At 40.7% G+C, this 26,677-nt stretch overlaps 3 protein-coding genes across 14 annotated transcripts; 2 read left to right on the top strand and 1 right to left on the bottom strand.

Moving 5' to 3' along the window:
* The first annotated feature begins 1,809 nt into the window (after positions 1-1,809).
* LOC112165194 lies at positions 1,810-4,380 on the top strand. The gene is made up of 2 exons (XM_024301638.2): positions 1,810-2,622; positions 3,539-4,380. The coding sequence occupies exon 1, from the start codon at positions 1,853-1,855 to the stop codon at positions 2,615-2,617; it is 765 nt and encodes a 254-aa protein (XP_024157406.1). The 5' UTR covers positions 1,810-1,852; the 3' UTR covers positions 2,618-2,622; positions 3,539-4,380.
* Positions 4,381-4,787: 407 nt separating this feature from the next.
* Positions 4,788-9,465, top strand: LOC112165191 (protein PLASTID TRANSCRIPTIONALLY ACTIVE 14). Of its 4 annotated transcripts, none has more exons than XM_024301629.2 (13): positions 4,790-4,967; positions 5,056-5,217; positions 5,556-5,693; positions 5,876-6,001; positions 6,145-6,273; positions 6,861-6,950; positions 7,054-7,204; positions 7,624-7,733; positions 8,278-8,349; positions 8,449-8,554; positions 8,657-8,857; positions 8,945-8,987; positions 9,086-9,465. In XM_024301629.2, exons 1-13 carry the CDS (start codon positions 4,911-4,913, stop codon positions 9,162-9,164), a joined length of 1,464 nt encoding a protein of 487 aa, XP_024157397.1. In that variant the 5' UTR covers positions 4,790-4,910; the 3' UTR covers positions 9,165-9,465. The 4 variants fall into 4 exon arrangements, with proteins under 4 accessions (XP_024157398.1, XP_024157397.1, XP_024157395.1 ...); XM_024301627.2 differs by having other exon boundaries at positions 5,050-5,217; XM_024301628.2 differs by having other exon boundaries at positions 4,791-4,967; positions 5,050-5,217; positions 8,660-8,857.
* A 577-nt stretch (positions 9,466-10,042) lies between these two features.
* On the bottom strand, positions 10,043-13,981 carry LOC112165193. Of its 9 annotated transcripts, none has more exons than XR_002922702.2 (8): positions 13,737-13,971; positions 13,468-13,533; positions 13,270-13,323; positions 12,645-12,935; positions 12,048-12,089; positions 11,086-11,174; positions 10,497-10,662; positions 10,043-10,393 (listed from the first exon to the last, which is right to left on the bottom strand). XR_002922702.2 is itself a non-coding variant. In XM_024301632.2 (8 exons), exons 1-8 carry the CDS (start codon positions 13,864-13,866, stop codon positions 10,377-10,379), a joined length of 768 nt encoding a protein of 255 aa, XP_024157400.1. In that variant the 5' UTR covers positions 13,867-13,971; the 3' UTR covers positions 10,043-10,376. The 9 variants fall into 9 exon arrangements, 7 of the variants coding, with proteins under 7 accessions (XP_024157400.1, XP_024157401.1, XP_024157402.1 ...); XR_002922701.2 differs by having other exon boundaries at positions 10,043-10,390; positions 13,737-13,970; XM_024301632.2 differs by having other exon boundaries at positions 10,584-10,662.
* Positions 13,982-26,677: the final 12,696 nt, after the last annotated feature.

The raw sequence follows: 26,677 nt of genomic DNA, 5'->3' as shown, positions 1-26,677 counted from the left end.
TGCCGATTATTGTTGTTGTTGTTCTTCTTCTTCTTCTTCTTCTCACCCAACATTCCACGAATTTCTCCAATCTGATTGTTCATGGAATTGATGGCAGCGGTAAACGCTGCCGTAAGAGCTTCAATATCTAATTTCGTAACCTCACCCATTGTTATGAAGGCAAATAAAAGAGACAGGGAAGACCTGCTCTGATACCACCTGACGCAGTCGGAATAGTAACCTAGGTTTACCAGCAATAAACCTAACAAAAGAATTCTGGAGTCCACCAGAGATAAAAGAGAAAATCTCTATTTTATTGATTAAAAGATGAAAGATGCGTTCTGCAGCCGCAAATAAGAGAAAAATACCCTAGGGCTACTAACATCGAATCCCTAAAGCCCATGGATAAAAACGAAAACAACCCAAAAATAACTAGGAAAACCAAAAACGGGTAAAATAGAAAAATACAGTTTTGAGGCCCTAAACGACCTCGAAAGCCCGAAAAATGCTACAGCTCATAGCGATGCAATGAGTCTTGTTTCTGGCGCGATTCCCATTCCGGAAAGATAAGGTACGTCCCAATCGGACTCCGAGCTGTTTCCTGTCTACTAGTCACTTTTCGTTTTCCTCCTTTAGCACGATCTAATTGTTCTTCAAATTTAGTTGCCATCCGTTCTGCATCAAAACTGTTCTTAGTAAAACTCTGGGCATAGATCATACATATACAGTGCAATACTCCAATGCTTCCTTATATGACCCTTCTATTGCATACTTAAATCGTGACAATACCACTGAAATAAAAGTAACATGATATTAGTTTCGCTAAGTGCATGAAATCAATGCAGCTGACACAACATAGATATGTCGATCAAAAGATCAAACATGTTCCATTGTAATTCACTTTTAGAATTAGATGAGATATTGGAAGCAACTAAACCAAGTTTTTTATATTGTTACCTTCAGGTTTAAGCGTTTATGAGTGAGTGAGGTTATATGAGGTTAAAAATATACATGTCTAGTGACACCCAAGAAGTAATAAATACTTGGGCATGAATTTGGAAACAACGATCCTTATTTGCCAATTAAAATGTTGGCCCAATTCCAAGTGGTTGTTTCACTGGAAGCTCGGAAATCTCAGCTAAAAGACCGCCAAACTTGCTCTAACAATCGATCAAGATCGATCATCAACACTGCTCTAGGTTGTTGATGTGGTGCAAGAATGCTAAATATTAGTACATCAAAAGTGGCAAAAACCTCAACAACAAAGCTAGTTTTTTTTTTTTTTTTTTTCTCCTCACAACAAAAAAATTAACAAATACCAACATTATATAAGATTGATCCCAACAGACAGTAAACATTTCCAATTTCAATTTTTATTTTCTTAAATGAAAACATAAAAAATTTTCATAAATGGCTTCTTCCATTTGACTTGGTTATGGACGGATTGTCTTTCAAAATTCTTGGTATTTTTGTACTTGTGAAATTGAATTCAGTATTTCAACTAGACAATTACTCGATCAACACACAATTTTTTGATTTGAAATTTTGACATTTATCTTAGTATCGTTGCTACAGTTTCTTCTTAGATATCATTTTTTATGAAAATTGCAAGGAATTTTTCTTCGTTGTTGAGTGACGCTCATTTTGGTTCCTAAAGCTCACTTATACAAGATCAACCTAGATAGGAGTTGGAGTAACGTTTCATTTTTCAAATTTTTAATCCGATGAGATTACAAAAGAAAATAAAAAGATTGTTAAACTTCTTCAACGACGAAACCATCGTCGGCAAATGGGATCACTGTCATATAAATATGCCAACGACAGTGTAACCACTTCAAACCTCGGAGAGACGGAGACCAGTTGATAGCTGAGAATGAAGTCAGTCCAGAAAGCACAGCAAATTTTCTCTCTTGCCTCAAAACCCACCATCACACAACTCTCAATTCCCTTCTCCTCTTCTTCAACCATTGATTCGATCACTTCAACAAAACCAACACAAACTCAAACTCAAACTCTAACCCAAGAAGACCTCACAAACATCAACCTCCTCCTCCCACGCCTCTGCCTCTCAGGCCACCTCGACACCTCAACCCACCTCACCATCACAGCCCTCCTCACAAACCCACCTCTCCATTCCCTCTCTCTCTCCATTCTCATCCACTCCTTCACTTCCCAACCCGACATGGCCCGGCCCATGTCACTTCTGACCCGCCTCCGCCACAACCCACCTTCCCATTCCTATCTCACTCCCATCACAACCATGCTCATTGCCTCTTATTTCAAGAGAAAGAGACCCAGAGAGGCCCTCAAGCTGTTCAACTGGATGGTGAGGCCTGGCTCCCCAGTTGTGCTTGATGAGAGAGTTTGTGGGGTTTTGGTTGGTGGGTTTTGTAGGAATGGGATGGTGCTTGAGGCTTTGAATGTTTTGAGGGCAATGTTGGGTGCGAGTATCGTTCCGGGATGTAATTTGAGGAAGTGGGTTTATAGGGGTTTGTTGAGGGAGGCTAGGATTAGGGAGGCATTGGAGTTGAATGAGGCTTTGGATTGTGTTGGGGATAGTGAGAAAGGTTGTGTATCTGAGGGTTTTAGGAAGGTTTTGGCTTTATTGGATCATATGATTGATAAGTGGACAGAATAGAGCAGGTATATATGCCTCAACTTTGTTTTCAGTTACATTTTATGAATACTAAGCAAGCTATAAAATTGTGTGCAATAGTTGAGAATGTAGAGTACTTTGATATGACCAAAATTTGGAATGAATCTTTTGATGAAGAAAATTAGCCATCTAATTAGCACTTTCTCTAATAGGAATGTTGTTCTGGTTTTCTATGCTGTTTGAAAAAGTTAAATGATAGTTTGTGATGTACAATGTGTTGGGGACTTCCACCCATCTGTTTTGTTGGAGGATTTTCAGTATTCTGTGTATCGTTTTGGTAGATTATGCTATGGTATAACTATTTGTTCACTTATCCACTGTGTATTGGGAGCCATTCCTTTGTGATTCCAGGAATGGTGTCAATTCAATCATTCGTTTTAACAGCTTTATAGGGCATGTATCTGAGTAACAGTGTTGATTGTGAGTGTGTGTCTAACTCAGTAAGCTCAACTAAATGACTCTGATTTCGACAAAAAGGTTTTTCTAGAATAGATTGAAGTATATATTCCAGCTGTAATGATTTGAAGTATTTATTTTGTTCTCCTCAGTGTGCGAAAGTGTGAGTCTTTGATAAATAATTAAATACTTCGGTCTCCTCGGCTGGAATGGATTCTGTTCTTCTATATAGAAAGCTACTTTCTATAGGAAAAGATGTTGGTCTGTATCATGGCTGGCCTTCTTTTATGTGTGCTCTGGTTAGATGCAGTTCATTTTAAATGAAATATGTAGCCAACCTCTGCTAGTGGATATGCATATGTGAGTTGTGTGAACTAATTGTTGAATTCAGTGCCAGGTTCATGTACCCCTTCTCTTATAAAAAGTGGTTCATGTGCACCTGGAACCTGCCATTTTTGCTTCTATGGTTGTTTAATCTTCTAATTCATAGAAGTGTATGTATAACAGCCTCTTGCGAAGGAGTATGGAGTGACTGATGTGCCGACATTGCTGCTTTCTCCACGCACAATTGGGAAAAGATTCTTGTCAAGCTGTTGTCTCTGGTGTTGCTCTTATATGTTCCTTAGCTGAAGCCATAAAGAGCTGCGAACTCTAGTCATGTCTTCACCACAGCATCTATTATATCATGGTCCATTTTTCTTCTGTTTAAGAGGCACCTGAATACAAAAGGTTTGTCCTCAGTGCAGAATACCAGCTTGATAGAAGCAGGACGCTTGAACTTGGAGAAATTTGGGCTCCCAATCTTTGACAGAATCACTGTTTGAGTGGTCCTGTCGCCAAATTTTACTACCATCAATCGTGCCTTCAAATGCGTAACAGACGTGCAAAGTTGTTTGTTTGCAGTGCTCTTCTTTCAGCCTTCTTATTTGCAATTCCTTCCCCCACCCCAGTCCCTGAAGCCGAAACTGTAATGCTGCATTTGTGACATTGCCAAATGGACAGGCTTAAAGAAGTTGTATCAACTCATGTTGGTGAATGACTTGAGTTCTGATTACAAATGTAATGTTCAAGTTGACAAAGTCTTTAGGGCTTCGTTTATTAGATAATGCCATAACCCCATGTTATTCATGCAGAGGTGATAATACAGCGAATCTCAAAGCTAGTAATTTCGTGAAGTGAGAACTGTAAAATAACATGATTGTTACGGGAAAGTTATAACTTGCAACCAGGGCTGGTCCTGAGCATTTAGGGGCTTGAGATTGATTGATTCCTTTAATGCAAAATCTAATTCATAAGATATGAATAAGAAACTTCAAACTTGAATATTAACTAATAAAGAAGATAAGAAAATTGAAGTTGGAGTTGAAACTATGGCTTCTAGTCCTTATAGTCTAATAAGAAATTTTTGCCTTCTAATGACGAGGGGAAATGGGGAATCATGTTAAGGAAGGTCGAGTCACTCGAGTGTTGTATCCTAGGTAACGAAAGTCCATCATTTTTATGAGAGACTTTCAGTGATGGATCATTCATCCATAAATATCTACTTTTTATTTTATTTTATAATTTTTAGACAAAACATTAAATGATTAAATTTCATCGGTAATAAGACTTTTTTTTTGGTCAGAAGCCTCTAATTATTCTGTAATTCAATGTCCTAAAGCCATTCAGGACTTGCAATCTGAAAAGTGAAAAAAATAAAAAAATAAAAAGGTAACAAGGATTTCCTACTCGAACTCGTTTAAAACAGAGGAGACTGTCAAAGTGGATAACCTTGTCCAGTTCGTCCTTCACTTCTAACACTGCTTCTGTTGCTTTGCTCTGCTCCGCTGCTATCTAACATGTTGGACTCTCAATTCTAGTACTCTGTCTCTTCTCTCCAATGACTTCTTCTCTTCCTCTTCATCACCCTTCCCACTGCCTCATCTCCAATCCTCAGGTCCCATATCTTTCTCTCATCTTCATTTCTCATTTCCATTTTCTTCTTCTGTCTTGTTAATCTTGATGTGTGTATGAATCAGTTGCAGGGCTTCAGCTATGGAGGCTCACCAAGACCCAGATTCTCTTTCACCACTAAAGACACAGACAAAGGCATTCGTATTCAACCCATTAAAGCCAAAGCAGCCACCACCGAGGCCTCTCCGTTTCCTCTGCTTCAGTCTCCCCGAGCTGAAGACTCTCCCTCTGAGGTAAATACCCATTTCTGATTCTCCTTTATGCTCTGTTTGGCTGCTCAGGAATTTAAAGAAATGTAATTTGGATTTCACAGCACTTGGGAATTCATCAAAGTTTGGTTTTCGATTAAAGGTTTCAACTTTCTTGCCTCTAGAACTGAAATGAATCAGTATCTTCATAGTGTTTAATGCTAATTAGCCAAACAGTTGCTTAGTTGTTAATGTGAATTGTGTTCATTGGAAACAAGGACAGCATGATGTTATGATTTTGGACTGAAAGGTGTTTACTTTTAATGAATTTTTTTTTTTTCCTTTCATTGCTAAAATCTTATCCATGTTCTTAATGTCTATAGTTGGAGCCAACAGATCCTGATTTCTACAAGATAGGGTTTGTTAGAAGTATGAGAGCTTATGGAATTGAATTTAAAGAAGGCCCAGATGGGTTTGGAGTTTATGCTTCCAAGGATGTTGAACCACTTCGCCGTGCTAGGGTGAGTTGTTTCTCTGGTTTTTTTTTTGGATAATCTATTGCACTTGCTGGTGTGTTAACAATAACAGTTGCATGAATAATGCAACCAATGCAATTCAGTGTTTATGATGGATATCATAGTACTAGTTGTTGATTAAGTGTTGAGTTTTCGGTGTTAATGTAGTTTTATGCTCAATTTCACAGGTGATAATGGAAATACCACTAGAACTGATGTTAACTATAAGCCAAAAGCTCCCATGGATGTTTTTCCCAGATATAGTACCAGTGGGTCACCCAATATTTGATATCATCAATTCAACTGATCCAGAGGTATCATATTATTGTATTTCTATTCGATTCTGAACCATGTCTTCATGCACTTACCAGAAAAACTGTCATTTATTCTCTATTTCTTCAAGTTTGTTTATTTGTAATTAGATTTTCAATTTTTATTGTCTTCCTCCTGGTGGCAGACAGGTTGGGATCTAAGGTTAGCTTGCCTTCTTTTGTATGCATTTGATCGGGAGGATAACTTTTGGCAGTTGTATAGTGATTTTTTACCCAGTGCAGATGAGTGCCCCAGTCTGCTTTTAGCTAGCGAGGTGAATGAACTAACAGTGCATAAATTTTTCATTGTAAAGAAATGCAGTTCCCTTTTTTATTTATTTATTTTTTTCCTCTTTTGACTAGATTCAAGATTGAATCAATACACATTACAGATGTATCTAACTGCTTTGAGTTATGCTATAAGACCAAGAGCTTTGACATTCTTTGAGGACTATATCATTAAATTTTGAGGCGCTCTTTGACAAAAGTGTAGAAAATTTTCAGAAGGCCAGCTTTAAAGCTTACCCTTCTTGTAAATAAGATTTGCACCTATGGCCTTGAGTTTGCCTAGTGTAGCAGGAATATCTCATAGCTATGATGTGGCTTTCTAGAATACATCCCCATTGTTTAGGTCATTCCTTTTGATAATCTTTCTTTAAATCATGTGGTGTCATATTGGATGCTACTGTCAGCTCCTCTTTTTGATGGTTGGTTGGAGGAGGAGAAGAAATGACATGCACATGCATGTCTATCACTTTTTCAAAACTTCTTCATTTTCATCGTGTAATTTTTGGCTTTGGAGGTTCGCGAATAATTATTCTTAGTCATGCTTTTCTTTGATTGTGCTCCATATATGCTATAGGAGGAGCTTTCAGAACTACAGGATCCCAATCTTGCTTCAACAATGAGAGAACAGCAATGCCGAGCTCTGGAATTTTGGGAGAAAAATTGGGTACCCAGCAACACCTGCATTCTGCTTTTCATTTCCTCTGTGCCAGTTAAAGTGACTACCCTCTTTTAACTCATTCTGCATGTTGTTTGTGTACCTCAATTAGCATTCTGGTGTACCCCTTAAGATTAAACGCCTCGCTCGAGATTCTGAGAGATTCATCTGGGCACTGAGTATGGCACAATCACGATGCATTGGCATGCAAATTAGAATTGGTGCACTTTTTCAAGACTCAAATATGCTAATTCCTTATGCAGGTAAGCTTCTGCCTCTTAACCTCTTGGTTCAATGTATAACTTTTTCCGCCATGAATATATCATGAAATTAGATAAAGTGTTGCCATTGGGGAGGTGAGATTAAAACTTATTCATCCTTAAATTTTTATTTTTCTCTTACACACCTTTGTCCACCATTTTTATTTGGCAACATGTTAGTTTGATGCAGAAACAATATTCTGTATGAAATTTTTTACTGGACAAAAAATTGTGTCTGAAATCAATTTATTTTACAATATTCTACGAAGATGTGCTTTCTCATTGTCACATTTTATTATAAGAACCATGTGTTGTATTATACTATTATTTACATATAAATGGAACTTCTATGCTTTAGTTTAAGCAAGAGACCTTGATATCAGATGGCTTTATAATGATAATAAACTTGCCACATTGTGCAGACATGCTAAACCATTCCTTCCAGCCAAATTGTTTTCTCCATTGGCGGTTTAAGGATCGTATGCTTGAAGTAATGATAAATGCTGGACAACGGATTAAGAAAGGTGATGAGGTAATTTTCGTCCTATATTATGTAATTTTGATATGATAACTCCCTGGAAAAGGTGAAGCTGTCAAATGGTCTTAGATAAGGCTTTTAAGTAACAGCAAAAGTCAGAAAGTTGACTCTTTGAGAAACTGCACGGGAAAAAGAATGGAAACATCTGTAAGAATGATATCTGATCCCAAATACCATCAATGTCTATAGACATGCCAGCAAGCCATTACAAAAAGTATCCCATTCTTGATTGAATTGAAAATTGGAAAGTAATTCTATAGTTTAGAAGCTGAGAAGTAGAACTTTTTATTACTCAGAAACTTCTCTTTAACTCTGACAACTCTTGTCATGCCCCATGAGACATGAGCAACTTGTGCTCACTTAGTACTGTGTTTTGGCCAGAGTTTCTGATCCACATTGGTTATACTTTCAGTTTTTTTCTGTAATATCTCTCTCCCCTTCACCTCAAGTTATCTGTTACCTTGCAGTTTTTGTTATATCATTTTAATGTCGCATCTATATGGAGATTGTCTGCTACTAATTTGATGAATATTCACAGATGACTATCAATTACATGAGTGGACAACAGAACAACATGTTGATGCAAAGATATGGCTTTTCTTCATCTGTGGTAATTTACTGTTGGCTATATTGGTTCAGTAATAGAAGCATTATGATGTCATTTGTACAATTCTAAATTTATTACTTTCATCTGGCTTGTGAATTGCAGAATCCATGGGATGTAATTCAATTCTCTGGAAATGCACGTATTCATTTGGATTCCTTCTTGTCAGTATTCAATATCTCAGGACTTCCCCAAGAATACTATCATAACAGTACAAGCCATTCAGATTCTTTAGTGCTTTTGTCCTAGATTGATTTGTACTTTGATTAAACCAAGCATCTCCATAGTTTGAAATACCTGTAAAACTTTGTAGCAGATCGCCTATCTAGTGGAGGGGATACTTTTGTTGACGGAGCTGTCATCGCAGCAGCAAGAACATTGCCTACTTGGTCAGATGGGGATGTGCCTCCAATCCCAAGCATGGAAAGACGAGCGATAAAGGAATTACAGGAAGAATGCAGACAGATGCTTGTCAAATTTCCTACCAACTCTAAGGAAGACCAAAATATCCTAGGTAAGCTTGCTACATAGATCTTCATTTCTGGGGAAGTTGTTTTCTTGATGTTGGAAACTCATGTTTCGCCCCGTCTTATCTCAACAGATTCTATGCCAGACGCTACGAGGACGCTTGAAGCTGTGGTCAAGTATGTAACTGTTCCATTCCATAGCTTTGTGGACTTGAAATGTAGGGGAAGTCATAAAACCACATTGATGATTTAATTGTTGGTCTGGACTTGTGCAGGTATAGGTTGCACCGGAAGTTGTTCATCGAGAAAGTCATGCAGACACTGGATCTCTATCAAGAACGAATATTATTCTGATACCGTTTGCCAAGTTTAGAAAAGCTAGGAAAATTTTGTTGCATCTAATTGATCCAAACTCTGCTTCAGTGCATGAAAGTTCATGTTAGAATATATGAGTGCTTGCAGAGATTTTGCATTTTTGGTATCTCTTTTGTTTCAAAATCCTATCAGATCATGTCAATCTGCGGTAGTTGGAAGAACTAATGTGGCATAAAACAAAGAACAGAAAGGGGGCGTTTCAAATACCATGAGAGGATACCTGTACAAACCCAAGTACCAGTGCTTAAAAATTGTATGATGAAAGATCATTCTTGGACCAGGTGAGAGGCCTCTGCCTCAGCAATCTACCATAGTAATCTACTTTCAAAAATGCAACACAAATTGGTCTAGTATTCACCTAAGGTTTCTGTCTTTAGATTACTCTTTTTCTAGGGAGAAAGATTACACAAATGAACGTTCAAGAATAGAAACCACAACGTCAATCGTGAAATTGGCCGATGGTAATTGCAGCAGTCACCTGCCTGGGCCACAACTTTTCAGAGATTTCGAAACTCTCAAACGGCAAACCAGAGCAATGATAATTAGTAATTGTCCAGTGGAAAGGATGTCCCGAAGAAACACGAGCCACTTGACAGCATTAGCAAAACACTCATTCGTTTTGATTTTTGAACAGAGCTTTGCAATCCATAACTTTGTCATAATAGAGACCTAAGATTACTAGGCAATAACAGCTTTTACCCTCTTCCAAAAAGGCAGAAAGGGATTGATCACTAAACTTGAAAGCTAAATAAATGGGCAAGGGCGAGTCAATATGGAGACCCTCAAGAGTAGAACACTAACAGTATGACAAGGATTTAGAGATACCAATTGAGAGTAGACAGAATTAAATTTATTTCTTCAAACATAACGCCTACTTGAAAATCATTTATATATAAACCATCCAGTAATACCGTCAAGGCCAATCCGCTAATGCCAAAACCCTTTTAACATAATCTCCCCTATACTCTCCATACCAATAATGTTATATATCAAAAACAAGCCCGTGCTTCAGCGACATCTCCATTCTACTTTTTAGCACTAGCGTTGTCCTCGTGAGACTGAAGACCACCATCAGAACCAAATGAATTGTTGCAGGACACAAAAAAGAAATTACCACCAGCAGACTTCGGAGTTGCTGCCTTCGATTTATCAGTAGCAGGTGTCTTTCCCTTCTTTGAAAGGTGTGGTGTATCACTCTGGGCACCCTTCTTACCATTTGTTAGAAAAGAAGAAGAAGAAATTGAACTGATCAGCAACAATCTAGAAAAAGACTATAGCATCGATATCTAATACAAATTGGAAACTTTTTACCACAACAAGGCAATGCTGAAGACTCAAACTCCTTAAACATCAGGCAAAAGTAACAGCAAAAACTGACATTTCAAAAACTGGATGTACCAGTATCTATATTTGCCTTCTGAGCAGAAACTGGAGTTTTAGCTGATGCAGAGGCTTGGGCTCTTCTCTTAGATCCAGGCTTTAAAATTGAAAACAAAGAAAAAAGACAAAAATCAATACACCAATGGTAAAACCACAAGGAAATGAATTGAATCCTCATAGAAATCTAGGGAAAAGAACTCAATAAGTACCCAGATCAAAAATAATAATAAAGAAAAGTAACACAACATGACAACCATTCCAACATTTATCAAAGTACAATAAAGAATTCACAAATAAGAAATTTGATAATGAAGTTCTAAACACAGCAGTAAGTGAAAAGGATACAAAACACAGCAGCAAGTGAAAAGGATTCAAAACACAGCAGTAAGTGAAAAGGATTCAAAACACAGCAGCAAATGACTGAAATTTTTTTTCTTTCTTTTTTTTCAATGGATAGAAAGAACAGACCAGGGCAGGTAATCATGGCACAATCAAACTACAAATTAGATAAGAGAGATACCTCTGGGTCATCATCTTTGACAGCATTGCTCTCAACTGAAGCTGGCTTTGCAGGCTCCTTCTGTTCAACTTTTCCCGAACAATACGAAGCTGGAATCAATTATTCAAATGAAAAATGCATGGCAACCATCCAGCAGTGAAAAGGGATTTTCGTTTTGTAATAATAAAATAATCTCCTCCATCCATCACTGCTTGAAGCTGGCATCTTGAATCAACCCGCATGATTCTTTCTGTTGAATCTTGTTATCTCACCATTGAATCTCGTCTTCGAAGGAAGACATCGAAGTGAGCAACTGAGATCTCAAGACTCATCATAGACTTTGTTTTTGATACTAAAGATCAGAATTTGATATTTTCTCCTAACATGCAATCACCGATCCAAATCCACCTTTCTGGGCATTCTCCTCTTACCTCAAAATATTATATGTGTCTCTCCAATTTCAAGTCCATTCACTCTGAATCCCTAAATTTTTATAAGAATACCCAAGATTCTGAAATAGGAAATTAAAAGGCAACAGAGAGAGGACCCTTAACTTAAAGAGAGGCATGATTCTAAATGTCTGGTTTTGCAATCCATAATGGCTTGATCGAAAAAGGAGATCGATGGATGTCAAAACCATCTTCTGGGTTTTGGTTGGTTTGAAGCTTCGCAGTTGAGGAGGATAGAGTCAAGAGAGATATGGGTAGATGGGAGTCGAGAGATATGGGTAGGTGGGTTCTTCTTGACCCGCAAGGTGATATTTGGATATTTAAAGTAAAACCATTGAATAATATCAAATATATGAACAGAATGTCATGAGAAGAAAAAGCAACTTTGATGGAACATATAGATAAATGAAGTTACAAATGCAATGAAATCTAATCCCATCAACAAATATCTAGTCTGGCAGGAGAAGCTATCTCTAAGCAACGTAACAAAGAATGGCTTCCTCATAAATCTTAAAACAAGAATAAAGAGCATACCAGGAGCACTAGTGCCGCGTGAGAAATCCACGTGAAAGACACCTGTTTGGAGTTAACAGTTACATTCAAAATTGAGGCCTTTTTACTTTTCTATTTTGTTATTCAATACTGCAAACATAAAAGGCAATAACGATTTCTCTACAAACAATCGAATTAAATTTAATGGCAATTTAATTTCAAGGATGGTAGATGCATAATAGAAACTAAGAAACTTTACACAAATGACTCAAATTTTGTCAAGAACTATTCAAAATTTGAATTTAAAACAGACTTAGGAATGACTCGACCAGCATTTACTCGATAATACCTAATTCTGTTCCCTACAGTAAGTAAGATGAGAACATATTGAATGATTAGCATATTCCATCGGCTATGCATCAGCGCATGCAACAACTCAAACTGACCAAAATAATTCGGCACAATACATTATCCAAAGAGAGAGAGCATCAATTATTAGGCCTTTTAACTATTTTAAGAGCCTAAACAAGGATATAAGATGGAATTATTTATGGCATAAAATGAAAATTGTCAAAACTCATGAAACTTGAGTACACTCCAGATAATCATCATCAAAGACCAGGAAAAGAGGAAAATTACCAGGAGGAAGGTCCAAAAGTTTCTTGTCGACTCGATTGTTGCGTGGGCACCATCTAGGCCAGTGGTCACCGTACGCTCCACAAATTATGCACTCTTTGAGAATAGCACGGCCTTCATCTAGACCACAACAGGTGCCTGAAAACGGACTTTCACAGATCCTACAAACTAGTTCACAGCCAGGGCCAACAGGTGCATTCTTTGGGACACGTCTCGTGTAGGAGCAAGATGCAATACCGTGTACCTTTGTACAATACATACATTTTTCTGTTTGGAGCTTCTGTATGGTATATGCTAGAGAAAACAAAACAAGTATATCAGTAATTCAGTACTGGTGACATTGAATAACAAAATAAATACCGATACAATGTCATAAGAGCAAAAAAAAAAAAAAAAAAAAATTAGGAGGAGATTGTAGAAGATATAAAAATAAATGTGTGTGGTGTTAAATGAGAATGTCCGGAAGTAGAGATACAATATGATGTACAAGTTGGTCAAGAAATAGTTACTGTATGTATGTGAGCCAAGCAATAAATAAGATGTAGGATGAAGAGGGCAAATGATTTATCCCTTAAGAACAACATAAACACAGAGGACAAGCAAAGTGTGACAAAAATCAAAAGCATACCATCGTCAAAAAAACTTAAAGGGTGAGGAGTCAGGGGAGCAGCCAGGGGTGCTTCTGTATTGATAATTACAAGAAAACCCAATAAGACCATTGAAAATATATGAACAGACAAGATTTGATGGAATGTATAATAAAATGCAGGAGAAGCCATCAATCTAAAACAAATATATAGTTGAAACCAAAAAGTGAAGAGCATACCAGGGTAGGGAGAGGCAGATGTAGAAGTAGTAGTGCCCGCCGATGGATCTGGAATCTTCACGGTATCTGTTTGCAGTTACGAATTACATTCAAATTAATTTTCCATTTTCTCACTCAAATACTGCAAACATTCTTCTTCAAACAATCCAAAAGAAAAGAATTACGTAGCCTAATTCTCAATTCTCAAACCAAAAAAAAAAATAACAACCTAACTAGATTATTATCAAGTACGATGTCAGAAACAAAACCCTAAAGGGAAGCAGAAATACCACGATAATCCCGGGCGAGGCGGCGGAGAACGGCAGCTGGTGGCGAACGGAATCCCAATGATTCAAACGGGTCGGGTCGGCGCCCTGCGTATTCCAGGTCCCGGAGTTCCCGCCAAGACAGAGACGACATATAGTTGGACTTTGGGACTTTGGGGGTCAAGTTTTTTTATTTTGGTTTTTGGTTGTCCTCTGGCTCCCTTTTCTGTTCATGTATATAGGTGTACGGCCCACCCTAGCCTAGCTTTTACGCTTTCTTCTTTTTCGTTGTCCGGTTTTGTTCTCGATTAGGGTCCCAGGGCGTAACCTACACGCGGAAGTCAATCTTTTGTTTTCATAAAATTATTTTCTACTACGTTTTTTTGGGCCCTTTTCTTTTAAGATAAATGATAAAATAAATGTCACTTGGATGCGCCTTTACCATAATTTAGGCCACCCTTAATAATAAATACGAAAACTGGAACTGGCTGTTTTCGACAATTTCAATAGCCAAAACAGTCCCTATCCTTTTGCAATTTGAATAACCTGAAACCGCTTCACAATTTCACTCTCTTGAGCTCGCTCTTCCAAAATCCAAACCAACTCCTGCGCATAACCTTCACCAACCGCTACTTCTACTCCACCGTGTAGCTGTGACTCGAGCGGTCGTCCTCCAACGACCCAAAGCATCTAATTCTAGGGGTTTGTTGAATTGAATTTAGGGATTTTCTCCAACAACCTGAACTGGCATTTTTATATTCACCTCTCACTCTCACACAAGGAGAAAGCGGAGTCTAAAGACTATGGACGAGAAATTGCTAAATTACAACATATTGGAAAAGTTGGAGATATGTTCTTGTTCTGTGAGACAAATTGTAGAAAAAAACTAGGTGGGTGTGTGTGTGTCACACTTATTGTCATCACTGGCCATATTACTATCAATCATATATCACTAGCCAACTTACTGGTCATTTCACTGCTCAAGTCACTAACATACTTTGTACTTTTCTTTCAAAAACTCTTCAATAGGGTCAAACAGGATGAAGAGGATGAACAATAAGGGGGGCACAACGTCTCTCGCCCAAGTCTAAAGTTGAACTCTTTCAGAGCCATTACTTTATTTACATCCATCCCTTATTGTTGTTTCAATATTTCCCAAATATCAGTCATCCTTTTTAACGCATCAACAAACTATAGAGCATATATTTACCTGCAACTCCTTCTATCGTTCAGAAATCGATCGCGAACACAAACCAATTCTTTTTTTTTTCTTAGTCAAATAAAACATCTCAATTAGCATTAAACAATATTGAGTTGAAAATGTATGTTCCTTATAACTTCACAAAATAAGTAAATTTTGCTAATTATTGTGTTCATTTTCAAACCATAAAGAGTCTTTAAAAAATAAACAAAAGGAAATTAAACTAATGTAAACAATTGCACATGAGAACGCAGTCCATTTGGATGCACAAATACGCATGCATGTAGGAATGCAATCAAGAAAATTGAATAAATAACATTATGTTAGCATCCAACAACATCAAAATCGATCAAAGCCTCATTGAATATTGAATTAAACAAGTCATCCGAGAATTTAAATTGGCTTCAAACATCTGATAACAACTTTCAACACCTTTCAACACCTTTAGTGATGGCTTCACAAACACAGCAAGAATATGCACATTGAAGAAGACTATGAATAACATAATATTGAAGATCTCACACTTGAGGAGGAATATCCTAGTCATTTGTTATGTTCTCATTTTCAAAAGTCAATAGACGGATTGTACACTTTTTCCAAAAATTGTGTTTGAAAATATTAGGTAAAAGTCTCACTAGTTGCACAATCATATTTGTGGTAACAATAATACTAAATAGTGAAAATTGATTGGGAAAAAATATCTCCGCAAGAATCATATCTCCTGGCAAGCACATGAAGTACTGGTTTGTAGTACTCTTAGTGAGAACCATTTAGCCTTAGCTGATAAATTTGAATCTTTGCTTTACTAAGTTGATCAAAAAACGCTATATTTAATAAACATTCATTCATTGCTCTCAAACATTCTTCTTCTTAGAAATCACTTTTAGTTTTGAAATTTTGAAAATAATCTTCAGCAAAATTGTAACCAAATTCGATTGCACACCCCATTCTTGGTGAAATGTAAAATATCTTGAGAACTAAGTTTATATATTTGAGAGGTTTAGTCTATTAAAAATAGTTATTAATGTAGCAGTTGAAAATTGTATTTGTCACAAACATTAGAAATACCATAAATAAAACAATATGGAACATCTCGCCTTTAGTGATGAATATCCAACTTAAGATGGGGTTAAAGAATGAAAATTAGGTTTGAAGCCCTAAAAGCATCATATGTACTTCTCTACTGGTTCATATGAGCCATTCGCTACGTTCTCATTTTCAAATCAACTATAAACATCACATAACAGTTTAACCATCTCCTTGAAATACAGCTAAACAAGTCACCAAGAATTCAAATCAGCTTCAAACATCCTATAACAGCTTAATCATCTCTGGTGATGGTTTCACAAATATAACAGGAAGATTCAAATTACTATGAATAAAACAAAATGGAAGATCACGCACTTGATGAGAATATCCAACCGAAGATGGGAGAAAAATCCAAATTAGGGTTTGAAGCACTAAAATCATCATACATACTTCTCCACTGGTCATATAAGCCATTAGCTGCATTTTCATCTTCAAAACTCAAAAGTACTCATGATCCGGATTGCACAAGTTCTTATCAATCCTATCACGTGTGCATGCTTGGCAACTTGGCTTTGAAAATAATGTTGATAGGTCTCGCTAGTACCGCGATTATTAAAACCAGAGAGTGAAAATCGATCGGGAAAGAATATGAAGGCAACAATTAATTCTCTTCGTAAGCATGTGAATGACCGGTTTGTGAAACTCTTGATGACAACCGTATTGCCTTAGCAGATAAACCTTCAGCTATCCCCAGCTAAATTCTTCCGTAAGGGCAGTCACTAATAAACCCTCCTACGTTGCTTTCAAATACTCTTTCTCTTGAGACTCACCCTTGGGTATGTAACCCTGCATATAACTTTCAGCTTTTTCCCCATATTGAACATGGGTATCCACTGCTTGTGCAAGTCATTAGCCATGTTCATATATTTGAAAGTGAGTATACAAATTGTACACGTTCTTATTATTCAAAAAAAAAAAAAATTTGTACGTGTTCTCATATTACATATTAATTTCGATATTATGTGATATGAGAACAAGCTGAAAGTTATTGTTAGTAATATGGGAAGAACCCTGCAGCGGAGATGTTAGTGCTTTTAAAAATATGGGGAAAAAGCTAACTTCTTAATATGTTCAACCACATCTCCCCTGCATATAACTTTCAGCTTTTTCCCCATATTCAAATTAATATGGGAAGAATATTCAAATTAGGAGGCTCACATATTAATCTTATATCACATGCACACATCTAAAAATTGTACCATGAAGATATTATATGAAATTTTACTAACAATAGTCTATTCATGAGTCTAGGATGACTGTCACACATCTTGTAATATATTTATCACATCTAGTGGCAGCTTAAAAAACATAACTTGAAAACGAGGAAAATTCTACAAAAAAAAAAAAAAAATTTAGTGGAGGAATGTCAAACTTAAGAGTGGAAAAAACATCTAAATTAGGATTTGAGACACTAAAATCATCACATCCACGTTTGCACTGCTCATATAAGACATCACATATGTTTTTATTATCGAAAGTGACTATAGAAATTGCACATTTCATTAATTTTATCATATGCTCATGTCTAAAAACCGTGCCTTAAAGATATTGTTTAAAAGTCTCACCACATCTACATATAAAGTAAAAAATATTATGAAACTCAAATTGGTCAAATCACAATAGCATTGGATGAAATTGACTAGTATCTTCCTTTTTTAAGGTGATTACCCGAAGAAAAATGTTTGCATAAATGTAGCAGTCCTTATTAATGGCAGTGTTTTTTGATCAATTTTATAGTGAATGAATACATATTTATGAGGCAATGTCATATAGTTGTCATCAAGTGTATCACAAACTAGTATTTCTAGTGCTTTTAAAAATATATGATGCCTAATATGAGCAGCGGAGATGTGGCTGTTATGGTATAATGGTTACAAATCCTAATTTGAATATTCTTCCCATATTAATTTCGATATTATTTTTCCAGTTCGAGACTTTCCATATGATTTTGTTAATAGTCTTACTCACAAATCTGTTATGTTTATGAAGCCATCATAATTAAGAAGTTACAAGATGTGTGATGGTTACGATTATTAATAAAACCAAGCCAAAAGTATTGTTCATCTTTTAGTTAAATCATAGATTTAGACTGCCGACTGTATGTGAATATGAGAAAGTTTTGATGCTCACATACATACTGGTTCGGATGCAAGTATTTTTCATTCCATTCATGTAGAATGAAAACTTACAAGCATAATTACAATGAAGCACATGAGCTATAATGTTGGGTGCAGAAAGATAAAGAAAGGTAAAATGGGGTTTAAAGATTCATAATCATTCATCTCATCTCAGCTCTTGGTAGTTTGATTACAGATATAGACGGATTGCCATCAGGACAAAAGAAGAAAGCGACGTTTGGTACAGGACCACCAAGACGTCATTCCCAGCTTGTATGGCTAAGCTAAGCTGCTGGGCCTAATGGGCTATTACAAAAGGATTATGGGATCTGCGGTGGGCTTGTCCTAACAAGTCCCGCCCCCTTGAGAGGCAGGCCGACCACGGCTGCCAAAGTGTGGGAAACGAGCCATGACGGACTGGGCCTCCTCTCAGGTTGCATCGTCGGCAGGCATACCAATCCATTGCAACAGCCATTGGGTGATAGATCGGCCACGTTTATGGATCACAGCCATGTCAAGCACTCATTCTGGGGACCATACAATGTCACCCTTTTCATCGAACTGAGGCAACATTTGGGAGTTGGGAACAGAGTCACCGATTCGGCGTTTCAACAAGGATACATGGAAGACCGGGTGGATCTTTGAAGTCGGCGGCAGCTCTAATTTGTAGGCCACTTCTCCGATGCGGTCAACGACCTTGAAGGGCCCGTAAAATCGCGGGGAGAGCTTGTGGGAGGGCCGTTTGATGAGGGATTTTTGGCGGTATGGGTGAAGCTTGAGAAAGACCCAATCGCCAATGGCAAATTCCCTCTCAGTGCGTGATTTGTCTGCCATTTGCTTCATCCGATTCTGGGCCATGGACATGTGAAGTTTCAAGGCCTGCAACAACTCATCTCGATTGCGCAAGGCGGTGTCCACGGCATGCACAGTGGTGGATCCAGGTAAATATCTAGTGATTGATGGTGGTGGGGTGCCGTAGAGGGCCTGGAATGGAGTCATGTTGATAGTGGAGTGGTAGGAGGTGTTATACCACCACTCCTCCCAATGGATGAGGCCGTTCCAAGATGAAGGCTTGTCTGCAACAAAGCACCGAAGGTAGTGTTCCAATGATCAGTTGATGACCTCAGTTTGACCGTCGGATTGGGGGTGATAGGCCGAGCTTTTGCATAACTTTGTGCCTTGCAATTTGAAGAATGAAGCCCAAAAATGGCTAAGGAAGATGGTATCGCGATCGGAGACGATGGAGCGGGCATGCCATGAAGACGGAACACTTCTTTGAGGAACACTTCAGCGATCTGGGAGGCCGTGTACGGATGCTTGATAGGGATGAAGTGACCGTATTTGGATAGCCGATCGACTGCCACCAAAACGGCGTTCATACCTTGGGAGGAAGGCAGCCCGTCCACGAAATCCATGGATATGTCACAGAAGACTTCATCCGGAATTGGAAGTGGTTGCAGGAGGCCAGGAGGATGTATGGCTTCATAGTTTTGACGTTGGCACTGATCACAAGATGCTATGAAAGTCTTCACATCCTTCCGAACACCCGACCAGGCAAAGTTCCGGGAAAGGCGGACGAAGGTACGAAGGTAGCCAGAGTGGCCAGCTTCGTAGGAGGCATGAAATTCGTGTAAGACTTTGGCCCTCCACTCGGAAGTTTGAGGTATGAATATCTTGCCTTTGTAAAGCAGCTTGTTGTCCTGCAAAGAAAAATGCTTTCTGGATTGGTGGCCCTGTTGCAAAGAATGGGTGATAAGCTGTGCGTTTGGGTCTCTGAGGCAAGCTTGCTGAATCTGTGCTAAACTGTCAAACACCAGAGAAGAGACTGCTTGAAGGGCGCAAAGCTCTTGGCGCCAAGAGAGAATATCCGGAACTGTGTTGAGATGGCCGGACCGGTACTCAATTTTATAGTCATACCCAAGGAGCTTAGCCAACCACTTGTGCTGGGAGGGAGTGGTGATGCGTTGGTCCAATAGATGCTTCAATGTTTGGTGATCTGTTAAGATTGTAAATTGGCTGCCCAGAAGGTAAGGACGCCATTTATCAATTGCATAAAGGATAGCTAGCATCTCTTTGTCGTACACTGATAAAATCTGATTCTTTGGTGACAACGCCTTGCTCAAGTAAGCCACTGAGTGTTTTTGTTGAGACAGGACCGCACCAATGCCTAGGCCGGAGGCATCAGTTTCGACAGTGAAGGGCTTTGTGAAATCTGGCATAGCAAGAACTGGTGCGGTGGTGACAGCCAATTTGAGCCTGGTGAAGGCATTCTCGGCTTCAGGTGTCCAGAGAAAACTATCTTTTTTTAGCATAGTGGTGAGAGGATGAGCAATAAGGCCGAAATGCTGTACAAAGCGTCGATAGTACCCAGCAAGGCCTAAGAAGCCACGCAAGCCTTTAACTGTCTTGGGCTTGGGCCAATTTGTAAGGCATTGAACTTTTTCTGGGTCCACAGAGACCCCTTCACATGTAATCACATGGCCCAAGTATTGAACAGATTGTTGGGCAAAAGCACACTTGGATAATTTGACTTTTAAGTGATGACAATGTAATAATCGGAAAACTTCCTCATTGTGTTTGATGTGAGAAGTAAAATCCGAACTATAAATCAATATGTCATAAAAAAAAACTAGAACAAATTTGCGCAAAAGAGGCTTAAACACATGATTCATTAAAGCCTGAAAAGTAGAAGGGGCGTTAGAGAGGCCAAATGGCATTACCACAAATTCATAATGGCCTTCATGTGTGCGGAAGGCGGTTTTGTGGATGTCGGCTTCACACATTCGAATTTGATGGTAGCCGGCCCGGAGATCTAATTTGGTGAAGTACTTAGCCCCGTGGAGTTTGTCCAACAACTCATCCACGACCGGAATGGGAAAACGATCTTTGATGGTGACGACATTGAGGTTACGATAGTCCACACAAAACCGCCAAGAGCCTTCCTTTTTTCGAACTAGAAGCATCGGTGATGAAAACGGGCTATGGCTCGGGCGGATAAGCCCATTTGCAAGCATTTCGTTGACTTGGGGCTCTAATTTAGTTTTCTAGGAGTGTGGGTATCGATACGGGCAAACATTAACTGGGCCGGCTGATGGAAGGAGTGGAATCTTATGATCAATGGGTCGACATGGTGGCAGGCCCGTGGGTGGGTCAAACAAAGTGGTATACGCGGTCAACAGGCCTTGAATCTCAAGAGGATGGGCCTCTGTCTGGATGACTTTTGGGCCCGCTATATAAGACCCGGACTCCCTTTGTTCTGGAGCAATCAGGGCGAGTAGCGCATTGGGATCGGGCTGTGGTGCCTTGGATGTAATTCCCTGCAATATCTGGCACCGGCCATTAGCCATAAACACCATCACCTTTTCAAGAAAGTGCCACCCGACAAAGCCCAAGGTGTCTAACCACTCCGCACCCAAGAGGAGATCACAACCCGGGACCGGCAGAAGTACCGGCGAAGATTGAAATTGGTATCCCTGAATGGTTACGGTCACATCAGTGGCTTGTTTGGAGGTCGCGACCACTTCGCCGGTCGCGGCAGTGAATCGAAGGGCTGGGGCGGGGTTTGTGGTGAGGCCCAAGTTTGTCGCCACAGTGGGGTTCAAGAAGTTCCTCGCGGAGCCACAATCGACAAAGACGTCGATAATGTGACCGTTGATTGAGCCTTTGAAACACATCATCTCACTGACGGATGTGTCGGTGATGGCGTGTAGGGGCAGTGGTTGGTCGCTATCAGAAAGCTGGTCCTCGGTCTGTGGGGCTTCAATGGGTGGTTCGTCCGAGGAAGTGTATGCTTCCAGAATAGCCATCACGGGTTTCTTACAAACATGTGCCTTTGACCATGGTTCATCACAGCTGAAACATAGGCCTTGAGCTCTGCGCTCTCTGTAATCACTGGGGGCCCACTTTCTTGAGGGACCTTCTGCTCTAGGCCTTGGGTTGTTTGGGGGATTGTGTTGGAGTGGGGTTGTGGTTGTACTGGCTTGGCTGGTAGTAGCTGCAGAAGGCATGTGGGGGTAGGAAGAGGATCTGGTAGAGTATTACCAAGAAGAGGAGCGGTTGCCCGAGAAGCTCTGATGTGAAGCAACTTTAGTTTATAGCGACGTGCCAATCGTTGGGCAGAGGAAAGAGTCCGAGGCTCCATGGCGATGACGTCATGCTGAATCTCGGGTTTGAGGCCGCCGAGAAAGATCCGGAGAAGTTGAGAATCTGACCAGCCGGGCGCGCGGCAAGACAATTTTGTGAAATTGATGATGAAGTCGTCCACCGTCGAGGTTTGTTGCAAGTGGGAAAGGGCGGTTTGGAAATCCGCATCATTGCCGGCGCCGAAGTACTCAAGGAAGGCTGATGCAAAGCGGTCCCAAGTGGGGTTGAGATTCCGCTGTTCAAATGCGTTCATCCACATACACGCATCTGGTCCGAAGTGAGAGGCTACCGTGGCGATATGCTCTGCCGGCGGAATGTTTTGGGCCCGGAGGTAGCGCTCAGCCATGATAAACCAGCCTAGGGCATCGTCCCCGTTGAACCGAGGTAAGTCGACTTTAGGTGGTCGAAAAAATGGGGCCTCAATTTGGTGGTGGTGGTGTTGGCGGGGGAAGGAAGTAGTAGCAGAGTGTGAAATGGGGAAGTCCGGCAAAGTCCAGGGGTGAGGTGGAAGTGAAGTGAAAGGAGAAATTGTATGTGTAGGAAGGGAAGTAAGGGTTGAATATTGGGGAGGGGCAGAGGAGAATGGTGGTGGAGTGTGGGGTGAAGAGCCGGAGAGGGAGGTGATGTGTGTTGTGAATGGTGTGGTTGGAATGGTTAAGCCGATGCTCGCTGTAGTAGAAGCCGGTGAGGAAATAGAGCCAAAGGTAATGGACGAGAGTTGTGAGAGCGGGGGTAATGGTAGGTGTGAGGATGTGGTCGTAGTCGAGCAGATTGGTTGCCGCTGTTGAGTGAGAGCGTGGATCATCGTGCTCTGGAATGCAGCGAGTTGGGCGGTGATGCGACTTTCAAGGGTAGCCTGGTTGTGGTTGATAGAATCAATGGAAAGGTGGAGTTCATCTTGAAGGAGGTCCAAGGATTGGTGGAACTCTTCCCTGTCCAGAGGTGTAGGATCCTCAGTTGGGCCTGAAGAAGATGCTACACGGGTTGGGTGTGGAGATGGGGGTGGAGGTGGGACATGGGCAGAGGAGGTGGGGATGAAGGAGGGGGCGGAAGTTTGTAAGGCCCTCATCGGAGCCATGCTTTGATACCAGATGTTGGGTGCAGAACGATAAAGAAAGGTAAAATGAGGTTTAAAGATTTATAATCATTCATCTCATCTCAGCTCTTGGCAGTTTGATTACAGATATAGATGGATTGCCATCAGGACAAAAAGAAGAAAGCGACGTTTGGTACAGGACCACCAAGACATCATTCCCAGCTTGTATGGCTAAGCTAAGCTGCTGGGCCTAATGGGCTATTACAAAAGGATTATGGGATCTGCGGTGGGCTTGTCCTAACATATAACGACCTGCTTCTAATTCAAAATTAGATCAACAGACCTGAACATATCTCTTAAGACTATTAATACAAAGAGCTTAAGAATCTCCATGCATGAAAATATAATCAAAGCAACCTCATATGAGCAAATTGAATAGTAATACTAAATGACCAAAATATAATTGAAAAAAAATATTCAAATACACATCTTTTATTTTTAAATTTCTTTTAATCCTTTTTTACCTTTCGATTCTAATAAGGTGAAAAAAAAAAAAATTGATATGTGGTCAATAATATCCAAATATGAGGATTTGGTGGTAGTTTTGGACCTTTGTTGGGAGTGTTTGAGCCCAAAAGTAATTTTGGCAAGATCCTTTAGTGGATTTAGCATAGCGGGCCGATACCTGCGGCCCAAAAATAAGCCTACTTGGGTTTGGGTTACAGCTTCGCCCATTCCGTAATCCAGAAGGAAAACGAAACCTTATTGGAGTCAAGTAGCAGAGATTGAATAGGAATCTTCAATCAATAATCCTTCTGTAGCAAGGAACAGTCGAAGACCTAGGTATAAATACTAGGGTTCAAGGACACAAAGAGGACCTCTCTCTAATCAATCAATCCCAGTGATTACAAAGCCTCCCCGGAGCAAACCTTCAACCTTGTTGAAACCCGGTGACCGCCCGCCAGTCCTAGTCTCCTCGCGAGCCGACTGTCAGCATCACCAGATCAACCCGGCGACCGTGCTTCCAGTCATAGTCTCCTCGCGAGCCGACTGTCAGTACTACTGCTACCGATACAACCAGCGAAGCAAGGGTAACGCCCTCGCAACCCAGCAAAGCTAAAGATATGCTTTAGCAAACTTCGTGCTTTCTCAGAACTTCCCAATGATTGCTCTGCTCAACCTACAATGTTGAGTATCGATTTTGGTGACCGAAGAGATCACACCCAAAGTCCTTATCCGTAAGGCAAAATTCCTTTTCCGAAAGGCTAGAGAAGAACCCTGTGACGAGGTTGGTGCTCTCCTTGTCCACAACGCTTGAAGAAGAAGTCAGGTCAAGGGACTACCCTAACGACTGCACCCCGTGGTGCTGGCACGCCTGCGCAATCACTCGCTCAAAAGAGACAGTTTACACCCCTACAGGATTTACGCGTCAAACATTTTGGCATGCCCAGTGGGACCCTGCAATAGTGTCTTTTCGTGAACGTAGCCATTGGGAAGTCTAGCGAAAACCCTTACCAAAAGGTTTACGCTAACTACTCAAAACACAAGACCTCCAATTACAGACCGCACTCTCGCGTGGACTGTCGTGGTCTTTCCGAAGAACAAGTGACTCAGCAATTGGCTTACCCCACCTGTTCATCCAACATGTCAACTGAACAAGGAAAGGATCATCCGCCCACTACTGAGGGCCAGAATGTTGATACCAATCAGGTCAGCGAACCTGTTATCCCTACCACTGTTGCTACCACAATGGGAAGTGGGGACGGAGAGGCTTTCGTTCCAAAGCCTATTCCAGAGGGAGCGTCCTCCGAAGTCAGGTTCGCAATCATCATGGAGAATATCTAAAGCCATCGCAAGAAGATGGATGCTGACTTCGCTAGAGAGACCGCAAAAACGGAGAAGCTCATACGAGAAATAGATCAGCGAGTTATCCGCCATGCTGAGGAGACTAGGCAGCAGATCGCACAGTCAGAGAGTGCGGTGAAGGCACATGCTGCGAGCGTCGCTAGCGAGCAGGACCGGCGTCAAACACAGATTTTAAAGGCTATCGCCGACCAAACCAAACAGACCGCGTCAGATATGGCAGGTCTTCGCAAGGACGGTGCCAACCTGGCAACTGAAGTGGCCGTGCAGAGAGCTGAATTGAACCAAGCGAGAGAAGTGTTGAACAAAGCTTTAGGGGACTCTAATGCTATCCTTGGCTCTCTTGGCCAGCCATCCGGTTCAGGTAAGTACGTGCCACCAAATCAGCGTGAGAAGGCTAATAATAGCGCTTCTGCCTCAACTACAGTTACTGCTACGCCACTAAGGGGTAAAGAGCAAGTGTTGGTTATTGGTGGCAGCAAGGAAAAGCCTACTTCGTCGGACGGACAGGCCACCAGACCGAAGCATCAGGCTTCGAAAGGTGTAGGAACTTCATCTGAGCCCGTCACGTTCGTCCAATATGACAGCGACGGAACAGAAATGACATATCAGGAGCTGCCAGGAAGTTATTACGGGCTCGACCAGACTGGTACCCCGATTAAGATAACAGCCTTGTCGAAAGAAGAGATTAAGCCAGCGACTGCTGCCCACGCGGTACACGTCGAAAGGGAATCGGCAACGGTGAACCAGGCAACACCTGTGCAAGCTGCTCGCCAAACTATGGCAGTACCACCCCCCCCTCCGGGTCTAGAATATGTAAGACGAGATGAAGTAGAGGAGATGATCAGATTGTAACCCTAGAGCCCAGCCAGATGGGGTCTATGAGGGACCTTTCCCGCCACATATCATGCTCGCACCCTTTCCCCGAGGCTATAAGAACATAATATTTTCTACTTTTTCAGGGGAGGATACTGAGGACGCGGTGACACATCTGGCCAGGTTTAGGGTACAGTGCGGCCAGTACCAGAACGATGATATCCTTAAATGCAGGATTTTTGGCACTTCTCTATCAGGCGCTGCCTTCAGATGGTTCTCCAAGCTTCGGCCAGGAACAGTGGCTGACTGGCCTGCAATGGAACTGCTCTTCCGCGAAACTTTCGGAACTATCGAGCCTGAAGTAGACTTGGCCTCTCTCACCCAAATGGCCCAACAGCCTACAGAATCAGCAGTGGCCTACCTTCAACGCTTCCAGATCCAGAAAGCCAAGCTAAACGTCATCCTGCCCGAAATGGAATTAGTCAAGTTGGCAGTGAAAGGTTTGGAACCACGTCAACGGAAGAAGCAGCACGGTAGCATGATTCAGTCGATGGGAGAACTCATCACAGAGGTGGGAAGCTTCTAGCATCTCCTTAGAGAGATGGATGCAAGAAAAAACGCTTCCAGAGGGACATATGTGCCAGGGAAACATCGTACCGTAGCAGCCCTAAGCTACCAGCCGTCGACCTATGACCCTTAT

Source organism: Rosa chinensis, chromosome 5 (assembly GCF_002994745.2).
Source record: "Rosa chinensis cultivar Old Blush chromosome 5, RchiOBHm-V2, whole genome shotgun sequence".
NCBI lineage: Eukaryota > Viridiplantae > Streptophyta > Magnoliopsida > Rosales > Rosaceae > Rosa > Rosa chinensis.
Note: the sequence above shows the minus strand (reverse complement) of the source record. Positions and strands in the feature narration are given on the sequence as shown.

Bases quoted from the DNA above. Each gene is read 5' to 3' on its own strand.
- LOC112165194 (XM_024301638.2), top strand. From the start codon at position 1,853: ATGAAGTCAGTCCAGAAAGCACAGCAAATTTTCTCTCTTGCCTCAAAA.
- LOC112165191 (XM_024301627.2), top strand. From the start codon at position 4,911: ATGACTTCTTCTCTTCCTCTTCATCACCCTTCCCACTGCCTCATCTCC. The intron at 6,002-6,144 runs GTATCATATTAT...TCCTGGTGGCAG, and splicing joins TCAATTCAACTGATCCAGAG to ACAGGTTGGGATCTAAGGTT. The intron at 6,951-7,053 runs GTACCCAGCAAC...TACCTCAATTAG, and splicing joins AATTTTGGGAGAAAAATTGG to CATTCTGGTGTACCCCTTAA.
- LOC112165193 (XM_024301631.2), bottom strand. From the start codon at position 13,866: ATGTCGTCTCTGTCTTGGCGGGAACTCCGGGACCTGGAATACGCAGGG. The intron at 12,936-13,269 runs GTATGCTTTTGA...TGTTTTCTCTAG, and splicing joins TTTAAGTTTTTTTGACGATG to CATATACCATACAGAAGCTC. The intron at 12,090-12,644 runs GTAATTTTCCTC...AACTCCAAACAG, and splicing joins ACTTTTGGACCTTCCTCCTG to GTGTCTTTCACGTGGATTTC.